The 22,976-nt window shown below is 41.4% G+C and overlaps 1 protein-coding gene across 1 annotated transcript; it reads left to right on the top strand.

Annotated features, from left to right (window-relative positions):
• Positions 1-4,260: 4,260 nt before the first annotated feature.
• TOMM20 (translocase of outer mitochondrial membrane 20) lies at positions 4,261-18,029 on the top strand. The gene is made up of 5 exons (XM_079718407.1): positions 4,261-4,473; positions 8,840-8,886; positions 11,536-11,617; positions 14,890-15,032; positions 16,788-18,029. Exons 1-5 carry the CDS (start codon positions 4,353-4,355, stop codon positions 16,830-16,832), a joined length of 438 nt encoding a protein of 145 aa, XP_079574533.1. The 5' UTR covers positions 4,261-4,352; the 3' UTR covers positions 16,833-18,029.
• The last annotated feature ends 4,947 nt before the right edge of the window (positions 18,030-22,976 follow it).

Raw genomic sequence — 22,976 nt, forward strand, 5'->3', positions numbered from 1 at the left:
TACTTGGGATGAGACTAAATTTAAAAGTGAGTAAATTTAAAGAAAAATGAAGTAACCTTAATACTGATTGTATGTAGACAAAGTATCTAAATAAAGTGGGAATACTGATTGATCTAAGGTCAAATCATAATCCCTAAGAAGTAAGGTTTTGAGGTTTGGTATATAATAGCCACTCATTTTTCTTCCTTCCTCTTGCACTTAGGATAAGTGGAGTTTTGGGTTTTAATTTTATTTCATCAACCTAATAACTAACAGACAGGGATTTTGTATCAAATGTTGCTCTGATTTCTTATTCTTAATTGGTGATTAGACTGGTTATTAAAGTTCTTGGTAAATTGGCTATAAAGCAGATTTTTACTTTTCTATTTTTAATTTGAAAAATATTCTCCCAGGAAAACGTGATTCTTCTTCTTTTAATATAAATTTATTTATTTTTATTTATTATTTTTGTCTGTGTTAGGTCTTCATTGCTGTGCGTGGGCTTTCTCTAGTTGCGGCGAGCAGGGGCTACTCTTGTGGTGCGCGGACTTCTCATTGCGGTGGCTTTTCTTGTTGCGGAGCACAGGCTCTAGGTGTGCGGGCTTCAGTAGTTGTGGCTCGTGGGCTCTAGAGCGCAGGCTCAGTAGTTATGGCACACGGGCTTCAGTGGTTGTGGCTCGTGGGCTCTAGAGCGCAGGCTCAGTAGTTATGGCACATGGGCTTCAGTAGTTGTGGCTTGTGGGCTCTAGAGCACAGGCTCAATAGTTATGGCACATGGGCTTCAGTAGTTGTGGCTCGTGGGCTCTAGAGCGCAGGCTCAGTAGTTGTGGTGCACGGGCTTAGTTGCTTCGCGGCATGTGGGATCTTCCTGGACCAGGGCTCAAATCCATGTCCCTTGAATTGGCAGGCGGATTCTTAACCACTGCACCACCAGGGAAACCCAAAACTTGTGATTCTTAACATCACTCAGTAGAATGAAACAATATTTTTAAAAAATCGTGTTTAAAGGAAACATTTGCTGAAAAAGTATGGTAATGAAGTCACAAGGTGTAAAGTTCAACAAAGAGAAGGAATACCCCTGCCTTTCCTTGGGATTTAACCTCGTGGTATATAGCCGGTGCCCCCTCCCACAAACCTTGCCGAGCTGGGCCTGTATCCAGGAGGGAGGAGTGGCGGTAAACCAGGGGCCTGATCTGAGGTAGGCGGATCTGTTATACACGCATCTTATTACTTAAGTAAGAGAACTGGGGGACACTGAGTTATTGGTGATTATTTTGAAAATCCTGTCTTTTGGGCATAGCACAGGGAAAACCTAATGGATCTTTAAAATGTAGCTCTATGGAAAGCAGAAAGAGCTCCATTTTCCTGTATCCAAGGACTGGATATTTTATGCTTAGTATCTTCTATGGTGCTTAGAATCTTGTTTTTCATAAGTAGGGTTCAGTAAGTACTTTTCACTAGATAGCTCTTGAACGTTTTTTCATATATTTCCAGTTAAATTTATATAAAGATGCTTTATCTGTAGACTACATAAACTATCTCTATAGACTATAATTTCATTGTATTTTCTTTATAGTGTGTATTTTATTTATATGCTTTTTAGTGTATATAAATAGATATAATTTTAGTGTTCTTAACATAGAGTGTTGGTCTTTAGGTTTTCATGTAAAGAGTCCTGGAGTGGGGTGTAAGGACATCTGATTCTTGACCCATCTCTCTGGCTGTGCATGCATGACCTTGGACAAGCCTCTCAACCTCTTTATCTAAATATCCTGATTGGTGAAATAAGGGGCTTGGACTAGGTCAGTGGTTTCCCTCTTTTTCGACTGTGATCTGCAATAGCTTTAATTTTACACTGATCAGTACAAACATTGGTATATTTAACTGACACACAAGTTTCACAAGACAGTACTGGTCCTTACTACACGTGTTGCCATCTGATATTTTTTATCCTATTTTATTTAAAACACGTGATGGTCCACTAAGGTCATTCCACAACCCATTAATGATTCCATTCACAAGCAACATGCCTCAGGGATTTCCAGGCTGTTTCTGTTTCAGGATTCTATGCTTATAGGTATTTTACAAATGTTAAAAAAAAGAAGTATTAAAAACTGTAGGGTGGTTGAGAGATTCAAAGGCACGGGTGTTGCACTAACTGTGCTTTGTATAAATGTGTTGCCTCGTTTTTTGGACTCATAGCAGTGACCTCACATTTTCATGGCATTTACTCTATACAACACAGGGATACAGAAGAACAGCATGTTCTTTGTTCAGAGTCATAATCTAATGGACACAGTCTCAAATTTCCAAGAGGCCTCATGTCATCTGTGTGGCCTTGTGAGTCTTCTGTCCCAACACCCCGGGGGTTAAGGACATACCTGTATCAGTTGAGGTGCACTTTTTGGGATAGGAAGAATCTGTATGTGTGCAGGATATAAGGAAAAGCTTTTTTTTCCTGTTGTGTGCAATCCTCTGATCTCAATCATTTGCTTTGCTTTGGTGCATATGCCCCTTCACACCCCACCGCAGTCCTGTCAATGCACATGTACCTTTGATCTAATTTCCAGTCTTTTATAGGGTCTCAGGTCCAGGCAGAAGGGCTTTCCTAGGCTTTTGGACTAGGTTCGGAGCTCCAGCTAAACGTTTCCATAGGTACCCCTGCAATAACTAAATGACACCAACTACCCCAGAGTTGAGCCAAACTAAATAGGTTACGTGGACAGTCCCCTACAAGACTGCCCTCATGCACCAGTCACACATGTGGGGGAGGGGTGGTGTCTCCAGGCCACTTTTCTGACCAGCCAGCTACTAATTTGGAGGTTCCTACTACCCTCTCAGGTTCAATAACTCACTGCAAGGACTCAGAACTCAAGAACATGCTATACGTACGATTACAGGTTTATTGTAGCAAAAGGATATAAATCAAAACCAGCCAGGGGGCTTCCCGGGTGGCGCAGTGGTTAAGAATCCGCCTGCCAATGCAGGGGACACGGTTCGAGCCCTGGTCCGGGAAGATCCCACATGCCGCGGAGCAACGAAGCCCGTGTGCCACAACTACTGAGCCCGCCGTGCCACAACTACTGAGCCTGCACTCTAGAGCCCCCGAGCCACAACTACTGAAGCCCGCACGCCTAGAGTCCGTGCTCCCCAACAAGAGAAGCCACCACAGTGAGAAGCCCGCTCACCGCAATAGAGAAAGCCTGCGCACAGCACCGAAGACCCAACACAGCCCAAAATAGAAACAAATAACCCAGCCAGGGACTTCCTTGGCGGCCCAGTGGTTAGGACTCAGTGCGTTCACTGCCAAGGGCCTGGGTTCCATCCCTGGTCCCTGGTCCCTGGTCCCTGAGATCCTACAAGTCCCGTGGGGCAAAAAACAAAAAACAACCAGCCAAAGGGAAAGCCGAGGGGCACAGGGAGAGGTCTGGGAGAGTACCAAATGCAGAGCTTCTGTTCCCTCCCTGTGGAGACCGAAACTTCCCCCTCCTAGCACACGGCACACTGACGTGTAACTACACAGAGTAGAGCCAACCGGCCAGACCCCATCAGGAACCATCTCCTTAGCCTAAACGGTCAGGATCCACTATGAATAACACAGGCCTATCACTCCAAGGTTTTAAGAGGATCCCGCCTCTGCCTCTTTAAATTTAAACTACATACATAATGTTTTCAGTGGCTATGACAACTTGACAACTCAACGTTTTCTATTTTTTTCCTTCAATCTCTTACCCGTTACGCTTTCCCAGGAATCGCTCCATTTAATTTTCTTCCACTCCTGAGGCTATACTGTAACATCATTTGAAATCGTATGGTTTCACTCTTCTGACCAGCCAGCTACTAATCGTATGATTATGGTCCTTGGGGCACAACGGATTGTGACTGAACTTGAAAAGCAAATTCCATTAAATACAAGAGTCACGGGTTACCTGCATTCTATAAAAAGATGAAGCATTTGTGGTCAGCGACCTTCCTTCTTTGACACAAGTAGGGAGGTCAGCTACACAGGCTTTGGAGTGTGCGCACAACCGCCACATGCCGCCCTGGTTACATCACGCTCAGCGGCTCTTACGGGAGTGCGCGGCTTCCCGCAAAATCCCGACTCCTACGCCAACAGCGGCGGCGGCGGCGGCGGCGGCGGCGCCCAAGCCCCTGCGCAGGCGCAGAAGCAGCGCGGGAGCCTCCGCTCAGGCACTGCCGCGGACATCCCCGAGGGCCTCGGCAACAGGGGCCGGAAGTGACGCATCTCCGCCTTTCCGCGTCCCTCGCGGCGGGCGTCGGGATTGAGCGGTGCAGTCCGCTCCGAGAGTTCTGAGTCAACGGGTCATTTGCGGGCCCCGCGGCCGCCGACCCCACTCCTCGTTGGAGAGAAGATGGTGGGCCGGAACAGTGCCATCGCCGCCGGCGTGTGCGGGGCCCTTTTCATCGGGTACTGCATTTACTTCGACCGCAAGAGACGGAGTGACCCCAACTTCAAGAACAGGCTGCGGGAACGTGAGTGGGTCCCCTGTCCCCTGGGCCTTATGCCTCCCCACCCCACCCCGGCGTCCCCATCCCCTCCTGCCCCTCGCCGGGCCGCCGCGTGCTGGGTGGCCGCGTGGTGCTGCCGGGTCTGGGGCGGCGAACGAACAAGCCAGAGGAAGGTGATGGCGCTGGCCGCGCGCTCCCAGGGCTGCTCCCGGCCCTTGTGCCCCGTACGAGTCCCTCCATTTTGGAGGGGCGAGCTTTCCCATTTTGTTTTCCCCAAACACTTTCGGCGTGTAGATGCATATTCGTTTGTATTATGATTTAGGGCGGGGGTTGTGGTCCTTTTTGCTGTTGATCTTTCTAAACCTATTTCTAGCTCGAAAGTTGCGGGGTTTTTTTGTATTTTGCGAATTTCTGCTTGAGACCAAATCTGCAAATCCAGCTCAGTATCGTTCTCAATCGATAAGGTTGCATTCTTAAACCCTCTTGGTAGCTTCGTTCTAAAGGCTTCCAAGATATGAGTGAATGCTATAGAGATTGCAGGAGAGTCCAAAGGGCTTTGCTTCTGTGGCTCAGTCTTATTTCATACCTGCGACATCTTTTAAGAGAGGTTTACAAGAGGGGAATCGTGTCACCAAAACCTTTGTGATCTTTGAATTTCAGAGGTAATGCTCGTTTGCAGCAATAGAAGGGCAAATTTGTTGCATTAAAAAATAACTTTGGTAACTTACCTGGGTTGCTCAGTCAAAACAGTTCGTAAAATTAGAATTTATATGTGAGTTATTAAAGCCCAGGAAGTACGAAGAAGTGATTATCCTATTTAATGATTTACTGCTTAATTAAGCTAAAGTAAGGCATTTCACGTGTTCTGTAGTCACACGTGTCTAGTGACTACCTTACTGGAAAAAGCGCTCTTATACCATCTACAATATGGTATCTGATTCTGGCTCTCTTATGTCCCAGGAAGAAAGGGATATGGATATAATTTATTTTATTTATGGTTAGGTGGAGTAATGGAAATAGTGCTGTTTTGGATTCAGACACTGAGTTTCCTGGCCCAGGTTAGTCACAGATTAGCATAATCTTGGGCTGAGTCTTAATTTTCTTAGCTTGCAAAATCAGGTAATGCCTCTAGTTGGTTTTGTGAAGATTAAAGTGTTTGAGGTGCCGGCCACCATTCCTGACATGGAGAAGGCCCTGTAAATCCTGGCTGGAAGTGTAACTGTTGGAATTTAGATAATTTTCCTGTAGTTTTAGAAATAGCTGGGGGGTAATGGCGTGGATGCAGAGCTCTGTAAAGAATGGATTAACCTTTTTTTTCCTTTGGAAACACTACAATCCTATTGTTAAACCTTGAGAAAATGAATTTTTGGTTGAAGAAATCATGAAACTATCGTTTTGGACAAATTGAGAAATCTGTTATTTTCAGAATTTCTTTTCCATCATCCTCAATCCATAAATTTTTTTTCTAGTTTTCAGCAGTATCCTGATGACTTAAGTGGTCAGGCTTGAATTAGTAGCTGAATAACCCTTGGGCAAGGGATTTCAACCTTTAGTTTTCCTTTGTTGTAAAATAGTATAATGTAGAGTTTGGTACAGTGCCCCTGGCACATGGTAATGGATGAACGCTAAAGATTGTTTATGAATATAATTATTTGATATTTTCTTTACCAAGTAAACCTTATTCAGAGTAATTTTGCAGTCTGTTTAAAGTCTGTATGGTTGACCGATTTTAAGAACTTGATGGCGTTTTGTATTTGTGGAGCGAAATTGATTTCAGTTTAGTTTAATTTCGTGTTTTTCTAGCCTAATTCCTAATAGAATATTTACATCTATAATAAAAGGGCAGCGTTTTTCAAATTAGTGTTTCTGGGGTTTTGTTTTGTGTGTGTGTGTTTTTTTTTTTTAAGGAAAAGAGACTTAAGATGTTTAAAATAGGTTTGAGGTTAGATCTGGGATTCTAATTTGTTCAGTTTTTTTTTAACCTTCCATATTAGTAAGAGCAGATTACCAGAACTCCTACAGCATAATTTATATCTAAATAATCACTATAAATGAAAATTAATCTACAAATTATAGTGCCAACTACAGATGTTTTTCGTTATACAGCACTGTGTAAAATGATTCATCATTTTAAGATATATTGAGTAATCTTCTCATTTAAATGAATGCTTTAAGAATGATTTAGATTTGGGGCTTTTTGTAAGTTCATATTTTATGAGTTTTTTTTAGTCTGTTTTAACTTGTTAGGTTTACACAGTAGCACTTCGGACTGATTACTAGCAAATACTGAGTCGATTTGCTGATTGTGTATCTCTTCGGTTTTTCAGTGTGTTCTGTGTCCTTTTGTCACAGAGATCCTATTTGATACTGTCCCTGAAAATAATACAACAAGTTAATTGTCTTATAAAAGTAAAGCCAGAATTTTAATCTTATAGCTATAAATTTATACAAGTTAATGGTCTTATAAATTAAACCACAATTTTAATCTTAACAGCTATAAATTTAAAGCAACTAAGCGATCTTAAAATTTGGTAACTATCAAACATTCAACAACAATCATGCGTTCTTCTCCACTCCATTTAAAAAAAAAAACCTATAAGCTTGGAAACTAAGTTTCCTTCTACTGTTTCATTATCATTTTTGTTATTTTCCATAATTCTGACTTAGCATATTGTATTTATTCCACAAACTTTCCAGGTTTACTTCTGAGGTGCTGTAACTTGGCGATGATAATAGGGTTACTATGAGGATAAAATAAACTAATTAATAACATTTAGAATAGTGTCTGGCATGTAATATCTAAAACAGGTGCTTACCCTTAACATCCAAGTGTTCCATGTCCAATTCCTCTGTGAAGTCTTTCTCTTCTAGTTGTAGTACCTTCCCAGCACTAGGCTGTACCGTGATACTTAGTAATTAGTTAATGTAGTCTGGTTATCAGTCATTATTTTCTGCCTAAAGAGGGCTGAACAAAACCCTTAGTTAAGCAAATTGGAGGTAGAATATATTATGCGTCTGTTTCCCCACAGTTGCCCAGTGATGAACACCTAGCAAAGGTAGCTGGTGGGGAAAATAGGCAGTCTTCAAAATAATATGTAAGATAGCTTTAACCTATATTTTTTGTTGACAGTGCTAAGACAGTTTTTAAGCCTTAGATTTGTAGCACTTTATGTAATCTGGGGGCTAGAGTTGGCCAGAGACACTGGTGTGGTTAAACCTATCTTAAGTTTTTAAGTGTAGATAAGAAAAGGTTCCCTGACTGTAGTAAATTAACCATCTGTCTGCACTTAGGCAAACAGGTCACTGCCTCTTTAGTCATGATTTGAAATTTGGATTTATAGAATGCTTTAAGGTTTTAAGAGGACGTTTGCACCGTCTCAATACACTGAATGTTTATATCTCAGGATACCAACCAGGCGCTGTTTAAAAATACATTAACTCATTTAATCCTCGTATCAACTCTATGAAGCAGGTATTGTTCATAAACCAGTTGTCAAATACAGAGAAGGAGAGACACCGGTTAACTGTAACTTGCCCAAGGTCACACTGCTAGTCACTGGAAGATCTGGGATATAAAGGAAGCCCGAGCTTCGTTGTGCCAACACAGGGTGTACAATTAAACAACAACTTAAAATACTGTTAGTGTCCTATTATTGATTTGGTTTTAAGGGTTGGCTAACAGATTTAAACAACATCACTTACTCCTGAGATTTGTAGTATTGCTATTTCATATCAAAAAACAAACAAAAAACCCAAAACAACTTACAGACTTTAGGCAGAGGGTTTTTTTTTCTTAACTAGCTGGCAGTAGTTGAATTAAGAATCATTTCTGAGTGCTACCCTTCTTCCCTCTTACTTTTGCCAAATGCATAAAAACTATGCTTTTTTTTTTTTTAAGAAAACTGTCAAATGCTGGGGGTTTTGTTGGGTTTTTTTTGTTGTTGTTGTTGTTTTGTTTTTTTCCCTATTTAAGAATGCCAGGTAGTTTTCAAAAGTCAGTAAAGACACAGTCTGTTATATTTCAGCAATAAACTCTGAAACAACAGTGGCTTGAATTTTGTTCGTGTTTCATGTCCTGTATAGGTTGAAGGTGGGAGGAGAGGCTTGCTTTGCTTATGATAATTACTCAAGAGACCCAGCTGCTGGAACTGTCTCCATCTTGTAAACTGCGCATCCTGGTGCCTGAGAGGGAAGGAAAGCGCTCCTGCCCAGAAATGTCCTATTGTCCATAGCTCATTGACCAGAACTATTTTTATGACCCTGACAAATCACAAGAAGAGAGCTTGAGTCAGGCATGTTTTGCAAATAGAATGAATGATTGCCACAGCATTTAGACTTCCTTTGATTCTCATTTTAATAATGATGAAAGGAAAATATTGCTTTCTTGCAGGAAGAAAGAAACAGAAGCTTGCCAAGGAGAGAGCTGGACTTTCCAAGGTAATAATCTCTTTTAGAGAAACAATTATTCTACAATCTACTTCAAATGTGTATTTTGAGAATGCTAATTGGTATCAGACATAGATTTTCTGTTTTAAAATATGATTTGTTGTTTTTAAGAGTACTTATTAACTCTGTTCAACTGCAGATTTTCCAGTCCTTCCTTATTTTCCCTTTGTGGGCCATCATAGCTCATAACTTAGTTTGCGATCAATATTTAAGGGGTGGTAAGATGATAGGCCCCAGAAGACATTTATAATAAAAAGTTCAAACTTTCTCACTTAGCTGCTCCAAAATAATAGAATAAAACATTTATTATTAATTTAATTTTCCTTCCTACAAACTTTCTTTAAAAGAGCCACGTTATTCATTTTGAAAATTACATAAGCTTATTCACACCCACTGATCCAGAATCCCACCACCTGTCAAATTTTTACCTTGTAATACGTAAATGTAGACATAAATCTTATTCATTTTTTTCTTTTCATAGATCCTGTGTTCATGATTATTTTTAATAACTACATAGGTTTATCTGCTTTATAAAAAAATGTTGTGTGACATGTGTAAGTAAATTAAGAAAGTAAATGTTAATCATTGTGCCTACAGCTTTTCTTTTTTATTGAAATTAGTTCCATTGTCTGGATGCCCAGCACTTGGACCTACTGGGTCAGTAGTTGTTCTTTTTAAAGCAAGTTGAAGCAATGAAAAAATTAAATCAATAAATGTTACATTTGAGTAATTTAACACAGCTGACTGACTGGATGTGCTAATAGTGAGGTGAAACTTGGAGGCGACCACTTTGTTTTCCCATTATCTCCAAACTACCTTTCTGAAATACGTAATATCTTCATTATGTTTTCAGTAGCCTTTTCTTTCTAAGGATTTAGGAAAATGGATATATTACAGGCATACCTCAGAGATACTGCAGGTTTGGTTCCAGACCACTGCAGTAAAGGGACTTCGTCAGTAAAGCGAGTCACGTGAATTTTTTTTTTTTTTGGTTTCCCGATGCATATAAAAGTTGTGTTTACATTATACTGTATTAAGTGTGCGTAGCATCGTGTCTAAAATAACTGTACATACCTTAATTAAAAAATAATGCTGTTGGAAAAATGACACCGATAGACTCACTTGACACGGGGAACAGTACATTATATGAGAAGTTTAAGGAAGTGAAGCACAATAAAGTGAGATATGCCTGTATAGCCATGTGCATCAGTGTGTGTTTTTAGATTCACGTATAATCATATTCTTGCCATATGCTGGGGTAGTCAATGAAAGATGCCTCCACTTTTAGAAATTTAAATTTTTTCACCTATGTTGGTAATAAGAGCGTATATAATAATAATCGAGAACTTAAAAACTTCCATTAATAGAAGTCTAGGTTTTTAAATAAAAAGGGACTTTTTAAATACTTGTTTTACATTTTTAAAAAAGATAATGCATATAGCTTGTGGCTATAATCACCATACCATAATCATTACCATAATCATTCAATCTGGTAATATGTAACAAACTATAAAACAAAAACGCAGAAATGAAAAATTATTTAAATAAGGCTTTGTTTGTAATAGCAAAAAAATTAGAAGCAGCTCAAATGCCCAACAGATAGATCGTTATTATGCAGTCATATATTCCTCGATGGTATGTTCTATTGCTGTTTAAAAATAGCTAACCTTATAGATGCATGTAAAATCTATACAAGACAGTGTTGGATGAAGAGAACAAATTGATTATAGTTATATAAAAATCTATGATAATGGCCATCAAAAAATAGTGTAAATTGTAAAGTGCATTTTTTTTACATCTTTATTGGAGTATAATTGCTTTATAATGGTGTGTTCGTTTCTGCTTTATAACAAAGTGAATCAGTTATACATACACATATGTTCCCATATCTCTTCCCTCTTGGCGTCTCCCTCCCTCCCACCCTCCCCATCCCACCCCTCCAAGTGGTCACAAAGCACCGAGCTGATCTCCCTGTGCTATGCGGCTGCTTCCCACTAGCTATCTACCTTACGTATGGTAGTGTATATATGTCCATGCCACTCTCTCGCTTTGTCACAGCTTACCCTTCCCCCTCCCCATATCCTCAAGTCCATTCTCTAGTAGGTCTGTGTCTTTTTTCCTGTAAAGTGCATATTTTATGGTAAAGATATTTGTACTCTTTACTTTTTTTTTTTTTTTTTTTTTTTTTGCGGTACGCGGGCCTCTCACTGCTGTGGCCTCTCCCGTTGCGGAGCACAGGCTCCGGACGCGCAGGCTCAGTGGCCATGGCTCACGGGCCCAGCCGCTCCACGGTATGTGGGATCTTCCCAGACCGGGGCACGAACCTGTGTCCCCTGCATCGGCAGGCGGACTCTCAACCACTGCGCCACCAGGGAAGCCCTGTACTCTACTTTTTACTTTAGGTTTGATTCACAGTTTTCTAAGAACAAATACCAGTTTGATCAAAAAGTATTTTTTCTTGCATTTATTTGAATGTAGATACTAACCTCTAATCCTTGCGAGTGTTGTTGAAGAGTGAATTTCTTTTTGTCAGTTTTCATAATGAACTATTCAGTTTTTTTTAGTGGCATGATTTTTTGTATTGTTTATATCCCTGGAGTAATTTTGGTATCAGTTACTAAATAGTCTATTTCTAAACAGTTACCTGACCTTAAAGATGCTGAAGCCGTTCAGAAATTCTTCCTTGAAGAAATACAGCTTGGTGAAGAGTTACTAGCTCAAGGTAATTAATATTCATTAAAAGACTAGGAAACAAGATAAAATTCTTCACACTAATATAAACTTATGGTGATGAGGGGCTTTTTTAATGTAGTGTAGCTTTTTTTTTTTTTTTTTTTTTTTTTTTGCTGTACGTGGGCCTCTCACTGTTGTGGCCTCTCCGGTTGCGGAGCACAGGCTCCGGACGCGCAGGCTCAGTGGCCATGGCTCACGGGCCCAGCCGCTCCGCGGCATGTGGGATCCTCCCGGACCGGGGCACGAACCCGTGTTCCCTGCATCGGCAGGCGGACTCTCAACCACTGCGCCACCAGGGAAGCCCTAGTGTGGCTATTTTTTTAAAAGATACTGTAAATATTTCAAGACAAGTTTTTAGGCATTTAATAATATGAGACATTTAATTTAATAATAGGAGGACAATAAGTAATCTTTACAAATGAGGTTGCTTTTAAGTTCTTTAGAGAATACAGTCATAGTGTAATATATAAATTGTGACTGAAAGAATATCTGGGAGTATAATTCCCTCAACTCCTTCATCTAATCTTCAGGTCTTTTCTAGTACTTACAGGAAGGAATGGCTAAGATAATAAGTCCCAGAGAAGGTGGAAGGCTAATTTACCTGATCAGAAGTATTTATAAATATTTTATTGTCAAATTAGCTTTTATCTCAAAGTAGCTTTGAAGTAGTTGCTGTCATTAATAAAAACAGTATCAAGTGTCAACTTGTTTTTCTTATTCTCACTGTTATAATAGATTTAGATAGTATTGAACTACATGATGCAGGTCATTTGTGGGGGGTTTTTTTCCCCTTTTTTTAATGGGGAGTAATTAAAGGTTGAATTTTGAACAAAGGCAAAGTGATATCAATACATTTTATCATGTCTCCTGTCTCATAAGAAATAATTCTTGAGGGAGGTAAGGGAGGCAGTAATTGTTTTTTATTTGATTGGTATAGTAAGCTGCTAATATTTATAAATTAAAATGGAAATGTCTTGCTAGGAAATAATTGACTTTTTTCACAGTATTAGAAAAATATGAAGTTTAATCATAGGGCAAGGTAAAGCAGTTAAATCCTCATAAGGATCATTTGAGAGGCTATGATTATATTACTTTAATATCCGAAAAGAAAAGCATGTGTAATGATATGTGTCTAAGGATAGAGCATATGCTTGGGTTATATTGGAGATCCATGTACTGTGGGCATCTGTCTATTTGTCTTGAGCCTTTAGATACAGATGGAAAAGAAAAGTTAACTCGTGGTGGTAGGGGGATGGGGGGTCAAGGAAGGGTAGGGAAGAGTTGTTCTTTTTCCCAGGCGTATGTTGGTCCCATTTCAGCCCAGCACACCCAGAGGGATACTTAACTCAGCTGCCAAGCTGCCTTTTCTTCTGGTGGAATCTACCAGCCCAGCCCGAGGTAGAAGACTCAGGTGGTTAGAATTTGGGGAAAGTAAGCCACGAGAAAGCATAAGCAGCTTAGACAGTGAGTTTCATTGCTTGGCAAGGCCTCCTTCGTCCAGGGGTCTTCCATAAGCATACTCGATTTGCTGAGCAAGATCTCATCTCAGGATATGTGAATGGGATCGAAGCTGCAAGGGCAGAGAGGAAACGGTTTGTTTCACTTGCGCTGAATTGCTGTGGTTGTTGATGAGTGGTTTCCAGTGTGTTTAGAAGTTTTAGGAGGTGTCTCAGAGGATCCCCTGTGTTCTACACATAGCACTCTGGTATAGCCACTCTATTTCCATTTAATAATCGGAATTCATATCCTCAGACAACAGTGTGATCCCGTCTGCCGCCTGTAAGTTCAGTGGCATGAGGATTCAGTGACCATGTGGCATCTTAATTTCCAAGTCAGTGGAGCCATTGTGTCCCCGATGGAAGTCCCGTCTTATTTGGAAGACCTAAGTCTTATATTTTCCATTTTTAATGCTTCTTTGTAGAGTTAATGCTTTCTTCAGTTTGAATACATGAAGTGAAAATGCTAGGTAGCAGGCAGTTCCTTCTCAGTTACCAGTCTTTAGTCCCTTATTTGGTCACATTCTTACTCAGGGGTTGGAAAAACTTTGTTTACTGGTTTATTATATTTGTTTTTTTTTTTTAAGTTTAATTTAATTTTTATTTTTTTGGTTTATTATAGATGATACTACTGAAGAGCAGCCAGATAGAAGAGATGCATAGGGTTAGGGGGTGGGGGACTTCATGCCTTCTGGAGGTGCCACCCTCCTAGTACTTTGATGTATTCACCAACCCAGAAGCTCAGGAAATAATTTCTTGACATAATCAGAATTTGTTTAGTTTCACGGAAAGAGTTAACAAATGACACAGTCTCTACATTAAATTGCCAACAAACTAAGATTAAAAATCAGTGAGTAGGAGAACCAATGAAAAAGTCTACAACAGAAAATGAGTTAGCTACCAATCAGGGGGACATTTTCACGTCTCCTTCAGGCTGCACCTTGAATTCCCTGAGAGGGAGGGCCTAGGTATTGGGGAAAGGGAGAGCATTCTGCTCAACACAGCAGTGTTTCTTCCAAATGGCGACTTCCATCTTGTAACACTTGGTTTGTTCTTCCTCTGCTATGTCATAAAAGGATTATATGATGCTTTCAATGCTGTTGGTATTATAAAACATACCACTTGATATCTGGCTATCAGGTCAGCAAAAGTTGTAGCAACATCACGTGTGAAGGAAGCTCAAGGTGACAAGTTGACTGCGATTGAGGTCCTGTAAATGTGTAAATGTATCCAGGATTGTCTGGCATTGTTTGCTGTTGGATCCGCAGAGAGGATGACTGCAGTGATGACTAGTTCAGAGAGATTAAAGGCCTTTAGGGTGTCTACTTACATGTAGTCATATTCATACAGTATAAGGGGTCAGCTTAAAGTGAAATTGGGCCTGTCTGCCTCAGGCCCCCAATCTTCCAGTTCTCTTTTCTCATAGAAAATATTGTTTCATTGTTAGCAATTTCTTATGTATTCTTAGTATATAAATAGTAAAAACTTGGACATTTCTTTTTTTTTTTGGACATTTCTATATCTTATTTTCCCCCCTTTGTATGTGTGTTGGAGTCCATTCAATATCAGTACGTATAATCTGACTCATTCTTGTTCATGGCTTCTTAATCAGCTATACGAGTGTACTTACTATATTTTCTAGGTTTTACTTGCACAATGTTTTTGGTCATTTTCACTTGGAGATACAGTGAAGACTTTAGGGTTGAATTTTGAACAAAGGCAAAGGCTTTTCCAGTCTCATGTTATGTTTATGTAAATCTTCCAGGTGAATATGAGAAGGGTGTGGACCATCTGACAAATGCAATTGCTGTGTGTGGACAGCCACAGCAGTTACTGCAAGTGTTGCAGCAAACTCTTCCACCGCCAGTGTTCCAGATGCTTCTGACTAAGCTCCCAACAATTAGTCAGGTAAAGATTTGAAATGTTATGAAATAAGTGAGTAGAATCTGAGTTTAAATGTTTAGGGACATTGGCGTTTTAAAAGGAGCCTAGTGAGCATGATGGCATCATGAAACTCTCCTCCGTGTAATGAAAACAGTACAGGAGATGTCAGTGCTTGACATTTTCTTCCCTAAGAGAAAAGCATCCAAATGAGGGGGCATAAAATCTAGTGATTGTGCCCAAGAAGTTGATTAGGAAATATGTCTCTTGGTGTTAAATCTCAGGCCTTAGTATTCAAATCATCAAATTCAGGCCATTCCCAGTTACTTTCTGAACCTAGCTTTCTGCCTCTTGTGTGAAACCACGCATGCAGTTAAGGGGCCTGGCAGAGGCCAGAGGAGCCAAGGTGGCATAGCTTGGAAATCAGGTCATAAAGGGCTCTGGGTTCCCTCTGACCTCACTTGTCTGAAGGCCCCAGTGTCTCTGCTGCTGCTGAGGTGGGCTTCAAGTTTGGAGCTATTTGACTACATCTCATTTAAATAAGAGATTAAGCATGACTTAGGAGTTAATTAAAATGCATTCCACTCATTTTAAATCCTTCTCAAGGAGCTCGAATGAATCTACTTTTTGGAATATCATGTCTATTAAATGAATTTTCATCTTTGATATAATTAAAAATTAGTAAAATGACTGGTTAATTCTTTAAACTCATCTTTACAATTCTTTAAACTAGTCTTTACTCATCTAGATTGGAAAGGGACTGAAAAGAAAAGGGTCCTAAAGATTTAAGGGAATGGACCTAGAGTCTGTCATACAGTGTAGTAAGTCAGAAAGAGAAAACTAAATACCGTATACTAACACATATATGGAATCTTAAAAAAAAATGGTTCTGATGAACCTAGGGGCAGGACAGGAATAAAGACACAGACGTAGAGAATGGACTTGAGGACATGGGAGGGGGAAGGGTAAGCTGGGATGAAGTGAGAGAGTAACACTGACATATATACACTACCAGATGTAAAATAGATAGCTAGTGGGAAGCAGCCGCATAGCACAGGGAGATCAGCTCAGTGCTTTGCGACCACCTAGAGGGGTAGGATAGGGAGGGTGGGAGGGAGACGCAAGAGGGAGGCGATATATGTATACGTATAGCTGATTCACTTTGTTATACAGCAGCAACTAACACAACATTGTAAAGCAGTTATACTCCAATAAAGATGTTAAAAAAAAAGGATTTAAGGGAAAGAGTTGGAAAACCAAGGAGTTTCAATCTTTTTTATTTTAGACTAATGTGGTTCCCAGTCAGTTGTCAGAATCCTCTTAAGATTATCTGTCTTTTGAAAGACAGCATAGCATAGTGCTTTTGGAAAATTGACCTGAGGATGATGTCTTTGTATAATGACTGTGACCATTTACAGGCAGAAAAGGGAAATGTTTGGAGGATAGAATGATCAGTATAGCACTAATTGGTATTTGTTCCTGTGGGAGTGAAAAGAGATCTTAAATTCTTTTTGGTTTTAGTTACAAAATTGACTAACATGTAACACGATATAATGTTATGGTTCCTTTGTTGACTTGAATTTTGAGATGGAACTGACAATGATCATTATTTTCTCAGATAAAAACAATGTATGAAGTGTTAAATGTTGATATCTCAGTATGGGTAAACCTCAGCAAGATTTGATCCAGAGATTTGATACAAAGAGCATTTTATGTTGAACTTAGAATCCTGATTAAATGCTTATCATACTTCTAAAAATTAAAAATTCTTTTCTCTTTCAGAGAATTGTAAGTGCTCAGAGCTTGGCTGAAGATGATGTGGAATGAGAAATAAATGTCAACATAATAATCTCAATTTTAAAATATTTTTAGAATCTTAACTTGGAAGATGATCAGCTCTGGGGGAGTAAGGGCAAATAAGCTTGTTATGGACTGTCCTACACTGAAATCTACCAAAGTTAATTTTTACTTTGTGTAGATCCATTTGTCTGTTTTATTTATTTTTCTCAGTGAAAAGTGTATTTTGATAGGTTTTGATTTTATAAATACACTATCAGTTACCGAAATACGGATTTTGTTTATTCCTAAAACGTGCAATTAGAATGTACATATATAACATCACATTACTTACATTAAAAATACCTAATGCTCAGTTTTGAAAGATAGGCCAAAAAAGGTGTAGAAGAAAACAAGAATGCACTTTTTTCTTTTAAGCTAGTACAGTTCACTGTACATCAGATGATTGGGTGGAAACTTGATTGTGTATTAAAACTGAGCATTAAAATCTTTAAGAGATTCTTTCTTTCCATTTAATCTCTTAAATATGTCTAATGTGCTGCTGTGCTATAGTAACTTCACTCCCACCGTTGATTGAATCAGTGGGCCTAATGTGTTCCGGATATTTATCTCCTTGTATTTTAGATGTGTGTAGTTGCAAATAGCACCAGGAGTTAGATCTGTGTACACCCTTAATCTAGCTGAGTAAGCTTCGCTAGTTAATGTCTGCCTGCATTTATAAAATGAGGGAATTGGTCTGCTGATTCAGCTTCTGATTCCTTTGGTTCTGTTCAGCATTTTCAAATCCCTTTTTCTGAGGGATATATCTGTTTGGGCAACCAGCCCTTGCATTTTTTAATACTCTGAATTTTGCATGCTTGCCTGACTTCGTATTTCTGAATTGATTTTTTTTTAAGGTATAACTTGTGTTGATTTTCACTGAAATCATGGTTCTGTCACTACTTTTGTAAATTAATCTGAAATGTAACCTTCAGGGTAGCTGGGACAATATGCTTGTAAAAGTGTGTGTTCCCCTTTGCTTTTATCGTCAGTGTACCTCCTGAATCCCCTTCCAGCCTGATTCACTTATCTTGTTATGGGAATAAGGTATAACTTTGTGGCTGAAGACTTGCAAAGAATGAAGATAATGGGACCTTTTATTCTCAAAAATAGTGACATTATCTGCAGCCACAGATTCAGTATCAGACCTGAGAATAAAGATCTTGGTACTTAGTGGTGTTGAGCATTTCTCGTTGTACCGGTTGCCTTTATTCTGTCTGAATGTAGAGAGACCTTTTCTGTGTATTAGACATTTTGTTTTTCTTAAAAACTTTAACTGCAGGGTTTTGTGGTGGTTGGGATGTAGTGGGAAGAGTTTGGAGTGTGGTTCTAGTTTCTCCCTCTGGATAGCTGCCAGCCTTGGGCAAGTCCACATGACATCTCAACTCCAGTATTCTCATCTGTAAAATAAGAACATCAGACTAGGTCCCTTGCACATTAAAGGACGCTTCCTCAGGAACCTTCCAGGTTTGTGATTCTGAACCATAAACTGTGCTTTTTTCAGTGACAAGTCTGCATGCTTTTTGGGGGTGAGGTGGAGTGGGATGACCAGTTCAAGCATGTGTTGGTAGGTTCATTTTCCTAGTAGGATCCCAAATCCAAAACAGTATAGTGGTGATTCGTCAGTAATTGACCGTGCAGCTAGGAAACACTCTTCTGTCCTGCATCTTCCCAGATGGGGGATGGACTTGGGGCAGTCAGAGGGATTGTAGGTGGGGAAAGAGCAAGGGGCAGACAGCTTGGCAAGAGAGGAATGGACCCAGGAAAACTTAAGGACTGGCTAGAGGAGTGTGAGGGGTCAATCAACTTAGGTTTATTTTAGGAGGGAATGAAGACTATGTGCCCTTGTGAAATTTAGTGCAGCCCAAGCTGGGTATCACTTGGCTTTCTGAGAAATAATCAGCGTTAATGCTTACTGAAGGTAGTGATATCCTTACTTTAGAGCTGATTATGCCAAGTACATCTTATTTGAGTGACAGCTTTGGTGCTTTAAAATTAGGTACCACTTTTGAAAGCTAGCTATGTTGTGTTAAAAACAATACCAAAAAAGTTTTTTCCGTCTAGACAAGTAATTGCTGAACACGGTTTACGATCTAAAGTTTTACACAGTGATGGAACCAGGTGGTGGGGATGCTGGCCGAATGGTGCTCAACCCAAGATTTAAGTAGAGTGGTAATTGCTTGGTTGTTCCCATGTGCTAATGTTGCAGCACACTTAGGTCTTTGGAAATGGAAATGTTAGTGCACATTGGCATGCTTCCTGGGGCAGAGATCTATTGTTTTGGTTCCACAATTTGTGCTTAAATTCTTCAACTCTTATTTGGTTGGTCTTTATGTTTTCTAACTCTGCTAAAAACTTCTTGGAACTTCTCGCACTGTGCATCCATTCTTTTCCTGAGTTCTTGGATCATCTTTACAGTCATTACTTGAGCTCTTTCCAGTAGATTGGCTACTCCACTTTACTACTAAATTTATATCGAAATTCACCATATCTGTATAAATTCACCAGTTCCACATCTGTGAAAACTCCAGGCCTTGCCTTTGTTTCTGCTGATTCTCGGAGTCGCTGGCACCCTCGTTGTCCCTGGTGCCTCTGGCTTCCGGGTCTGCGTGTGCTGTCTTTGCATCAGCCTCTGTCAACCCATACGTAGTAGCTTAGTTACGTTTCTCGACCTGGGAGAAGTGGCTCTCTGTGGGAGATGTCCTGTGTGTCCCAGTGCAGGACCAGGGTAGGTAGTGAGCTGTGTTTGCAGACTCAGTAGTTTCCCGGCCGCTGCCGTCTGCCCCCTAGTGGCCGAGGCTCGTCTAGAAGTTTGCGCGCGCTTTCTGCCGGTGCCCGGAAGTGGGGGGGCTGGTGCCCGCCCGCTGGTGGGCGGGGCTGGGTCTAGGCCTAGTGGCGTGTGTGGAGGTGGCCCTGGCCTCCAGTTGAGGCGGCTTGTCTGCTCATGGGTGGGGCTGGGTGCCCGCCCTGTGGGTGGTTTGACCTAAGGCGCCCAGGCGCTGGAGCCTGCAGGCTGTTGGGTGGGACCAGGTCTCCCGGACCGAGGACCCAAAATGTCTGCCAGCAGCATTTATGACCCCAGAGAGGGCCGCAGACGCCCGCTACCTCACGAGGAGACCCTCCAAGACCCGCAGGTAGGTCGGGCTCAGGCTGCTGTGCAGTCATGCCGTTGTCACGCGAGGGAGCTTGCGTGCGCCCTCCCGGAGCGGAGTCTCCTCTTCCTTCCCCCCGTCCTGTGGGGCTCCTGCGACCGAGCCGCGCCGGCCTTCACAGCCAAATGCCAGGGGCCCCTCCCGATGCCAGACACCCGGCTGCGGAGCCTGGCGTGGGGTTCCGCGCACGCGGGGGCGAGGCTCTGCGATGTAAGTGTCCTCTAGCTGGGGTCGCCCGCTCAGGTGGTGTGGGACTTGGTGGTGGCGAGAGGGCGCCTCTCCGACCTTCTCGTGCTTTCTTCTTTATGTCCTTGGGTGTAGAATGTCTTCTTCTGGTAGCTGCCAGTCGTTTTAATCGACGGTTGTTCAGCTGTTGGTTGTCATTTTGTTGTGCTCGTGAGAGAAGGTGAGCTCAGGTGCTCCTCTGCTGTCATCTCCACAGTTTGTACTTCAAGAGCACTTAAAACGGAGGCTTAGCTGGCAGTATCAGCGCTGTTCTGTTAGATAAATAGAACTTAGGTTCACACCTCACTTCTGTAAAGTGCGTAAAACCTGGTACAGTGTGTGTGGTGGGCAGTCGGTAAACATTTGAGTCCTCTTCCTCCTCAGTAAACTTGATGGTTTCTCATCTTGCCTGCCTTTCTGACCTTGTTGACTCAGCCTATGGACCAGAGTGTGTATGAATGTCAACGCAGAAGAGATTTTTCAGAAAACGTGTATCATGCAGATACACAAAATTTCCTTTCTTGTAACGTAAAAAACGCAGTTTTCTTATTGCTTGTGCCTCGGCTGCTTAAGTGATATTACAGGGCTTGGAGGAAATTTTGGCTTCGTGTGTGTCTGCAGAAGTGAATTCTGCTGAATTTGATGATTCAACGTAGAATCAAGTTTCTTGGTTACCATCCCTTTGAGAAAGTTGACAGCTCTGCAGCTTCTCCCCAGGAAAATGCACACTTGCCTTTGACTTAAGGGGGATCACAGATCCCAGGTTAAGAACCCCTGCTTTAGTGTCAACAGGTGAGGATTCTGTAGTAGTGTTTTCCCAGCCTTAGATGTATCAGAATCATCTGATTCTGATGGAAGCCTTGTTAAAGCAGATTGCTGGGCCCGACACTGGCCAGCAGGTCTGGGCCAGGAACACGTATCAATCAGCATTTCTAGCAAGTTCCCTGGTTTTGGTGATATTGCTGGTCTCGGGTCATGAATGTGACGCAGACGGTGATGCTCAGTGGTGAAGTGGAAAATGTGAATAGGAAATCCTTATTAGAGAACACCAGCTGTGATAAGGTCACAGATGATGTACTGTATGTAGGACTCTGAAAGTGAGACATGTGCTTAAAAAAACCTGCCGACTGTAGCAGAATGTAATTATTTGGGAGCTCCCAGTACAGACCATCAGTTATCAGACTTTATGTTCAAGATAGGCCAGGCCATTAAAAAAATGCATTTTAGGAATTTTTTTCAAAAAATAACCCATCGACTAGACAGGTCAACTAAACAGAAATCACATTCCCTAAGCATGTAAGTTGTGAGTTTTTAAGTTTTTACTCCACATTTATGTCTTTGAGTGAATCAAATGGATTTTTTCCCTTTTTAGATTCAGGTTTTCTGGAGCATCATATGTATATATATATATATATATAATGTTTATGTATATATAGATTGTTTAAATACTAATTACACTGTGTATTTAAATTACATAATAAATTGTATAATATAATTTTGGAGGTACTAAATCCTTGTTTAATTTCCGCTAATATTGATAAGGGAGTCAAGTACTTTGACGTAATACTGACAAAGAAGCTAGAGGTGGGGAGTGAAGGGGAGAAAACGGGGACGAGAGGCTGGGGATAAAACGGGGACGAGAAGCTGTGGTGAAGCTGGAGCTTGATCTGAGAAATGGAGTGGTGCCTGGCACTCAGCATGCGTCTCCGTGTGTCGTGTGCCTGCGTGCGCTCTGCACATTCAGAGAGAGAGCCAGAACAACTGCATCCCCCTGGAAGTTCACCGAAGTCCTCAAATCTAGGTATCCCTGCCTTTTATCACATAAGACAGTAGACTGAGCTGGCCTTTCAGTTTGTTCCTTGGTTGAGTGGGCATCTTTTTTTTTTTTTTTTTTTTGTGGTACACGGGCCTCTCACTGTTGTGGCCTCTCCCGTTGCGGAGCACAGGCTCCGGACGCGCAGGCTCAGCGGCCATGGCTCACGGGCCCAGACGCTCCGCGGCATGTGGGATCTTCCCAGACCGGGGCACGAACCCGTGTCCCCTGCATCGGCAGGCGGACTCTCAACCACTGCACCACCAGGGAAGCCCAAGTGGGCATCTTTGAAGTTATAAAACCAGAGCCTGTCTCAGTTTACCCGGAGTAATACACCAGACTAGTCCCTGGGTAATACACCAGACTAGTCCCCGGAGAGGCTGAACGTACTCAGTGACCTCTGGACAGTGTTCCCGTCACACGTGCAATTGCTCAACCTACTCACCATTTGAAGAGGACAACTTTGGTTGTCAGCAGAGACTGATTCTTTTCTAGACCTCTTTTTTTTTTTTTTTTTGGCCACAGTGCTTGGCTTGTGGGATCTTAGTTTCCTGACCAGGGATTGAACTTGTACCCTTGGCAGTGAAAGTGCGGAATCCTAACCACTGGACTGCTATGGAATTCCTAATAGACCAATTTTATCCATACCCCATTCCCAGAGAGCACTGCAGTGGTTTATAAAAGCTTCCTTTGCAATTCCCTGTATTAATTAGGACCCTAGTAGCAAGCTTAGAAACCCAACTTGAATAAGCTTGAGAAATAGTGGCATTTGTTAGCTCCTCACGAAGACCTTTATGATTAGCACAAGGATCTCCACACCAGGACAGCTCCTTCCATTTCTGCTTCTCACTGGGCTTGTGTCATTTCTACAAGCAGACTTAGAGAGGAGGCTGGAGCTCTGGGCCCTGGCCGCTCCAGGCACATGTGCATGACGCCAGTCACACT

Source organism: Hyperoodon ampullatus (genome assembly GCF_949752795.1).
Source record: "Hyperoodon ampullatus genome assembly, chromosome: 1".
Classification (NCBI taxonomy): Eukaryota; Metazoa; Chordata; class Mammalia; order Artiodactyla; family Ziphiidae; genus Hyperoodon; species Hyperoodon ampullatus.

Excerpts from the sequence above, each read along its gene's own strand:
- TOMM20 (XM_079718407.1), top strand. The coding sequence starts at position 4,353 with ATGGTGGGCCGGAACAGTGCCATCGCCGCCGGCGTGTGCGGGGCCCTT. Across the intron at positions 4,474-8,839 it reads CAAGAACAGGCTGCGGGAAC|GAAGAAAGAAACAGAAGCTT; the intron begins GTGAGTGGGTCC and ends GCTTTCTTGCAG. Across the intron at positions 8,887-11,535 it reads AGAGAGCTGGACTTTCCAAG|TTACCTGACCTTAAAGATGC; the intron begins GTAATAATCTCT and ends ATTTCTAAACAG.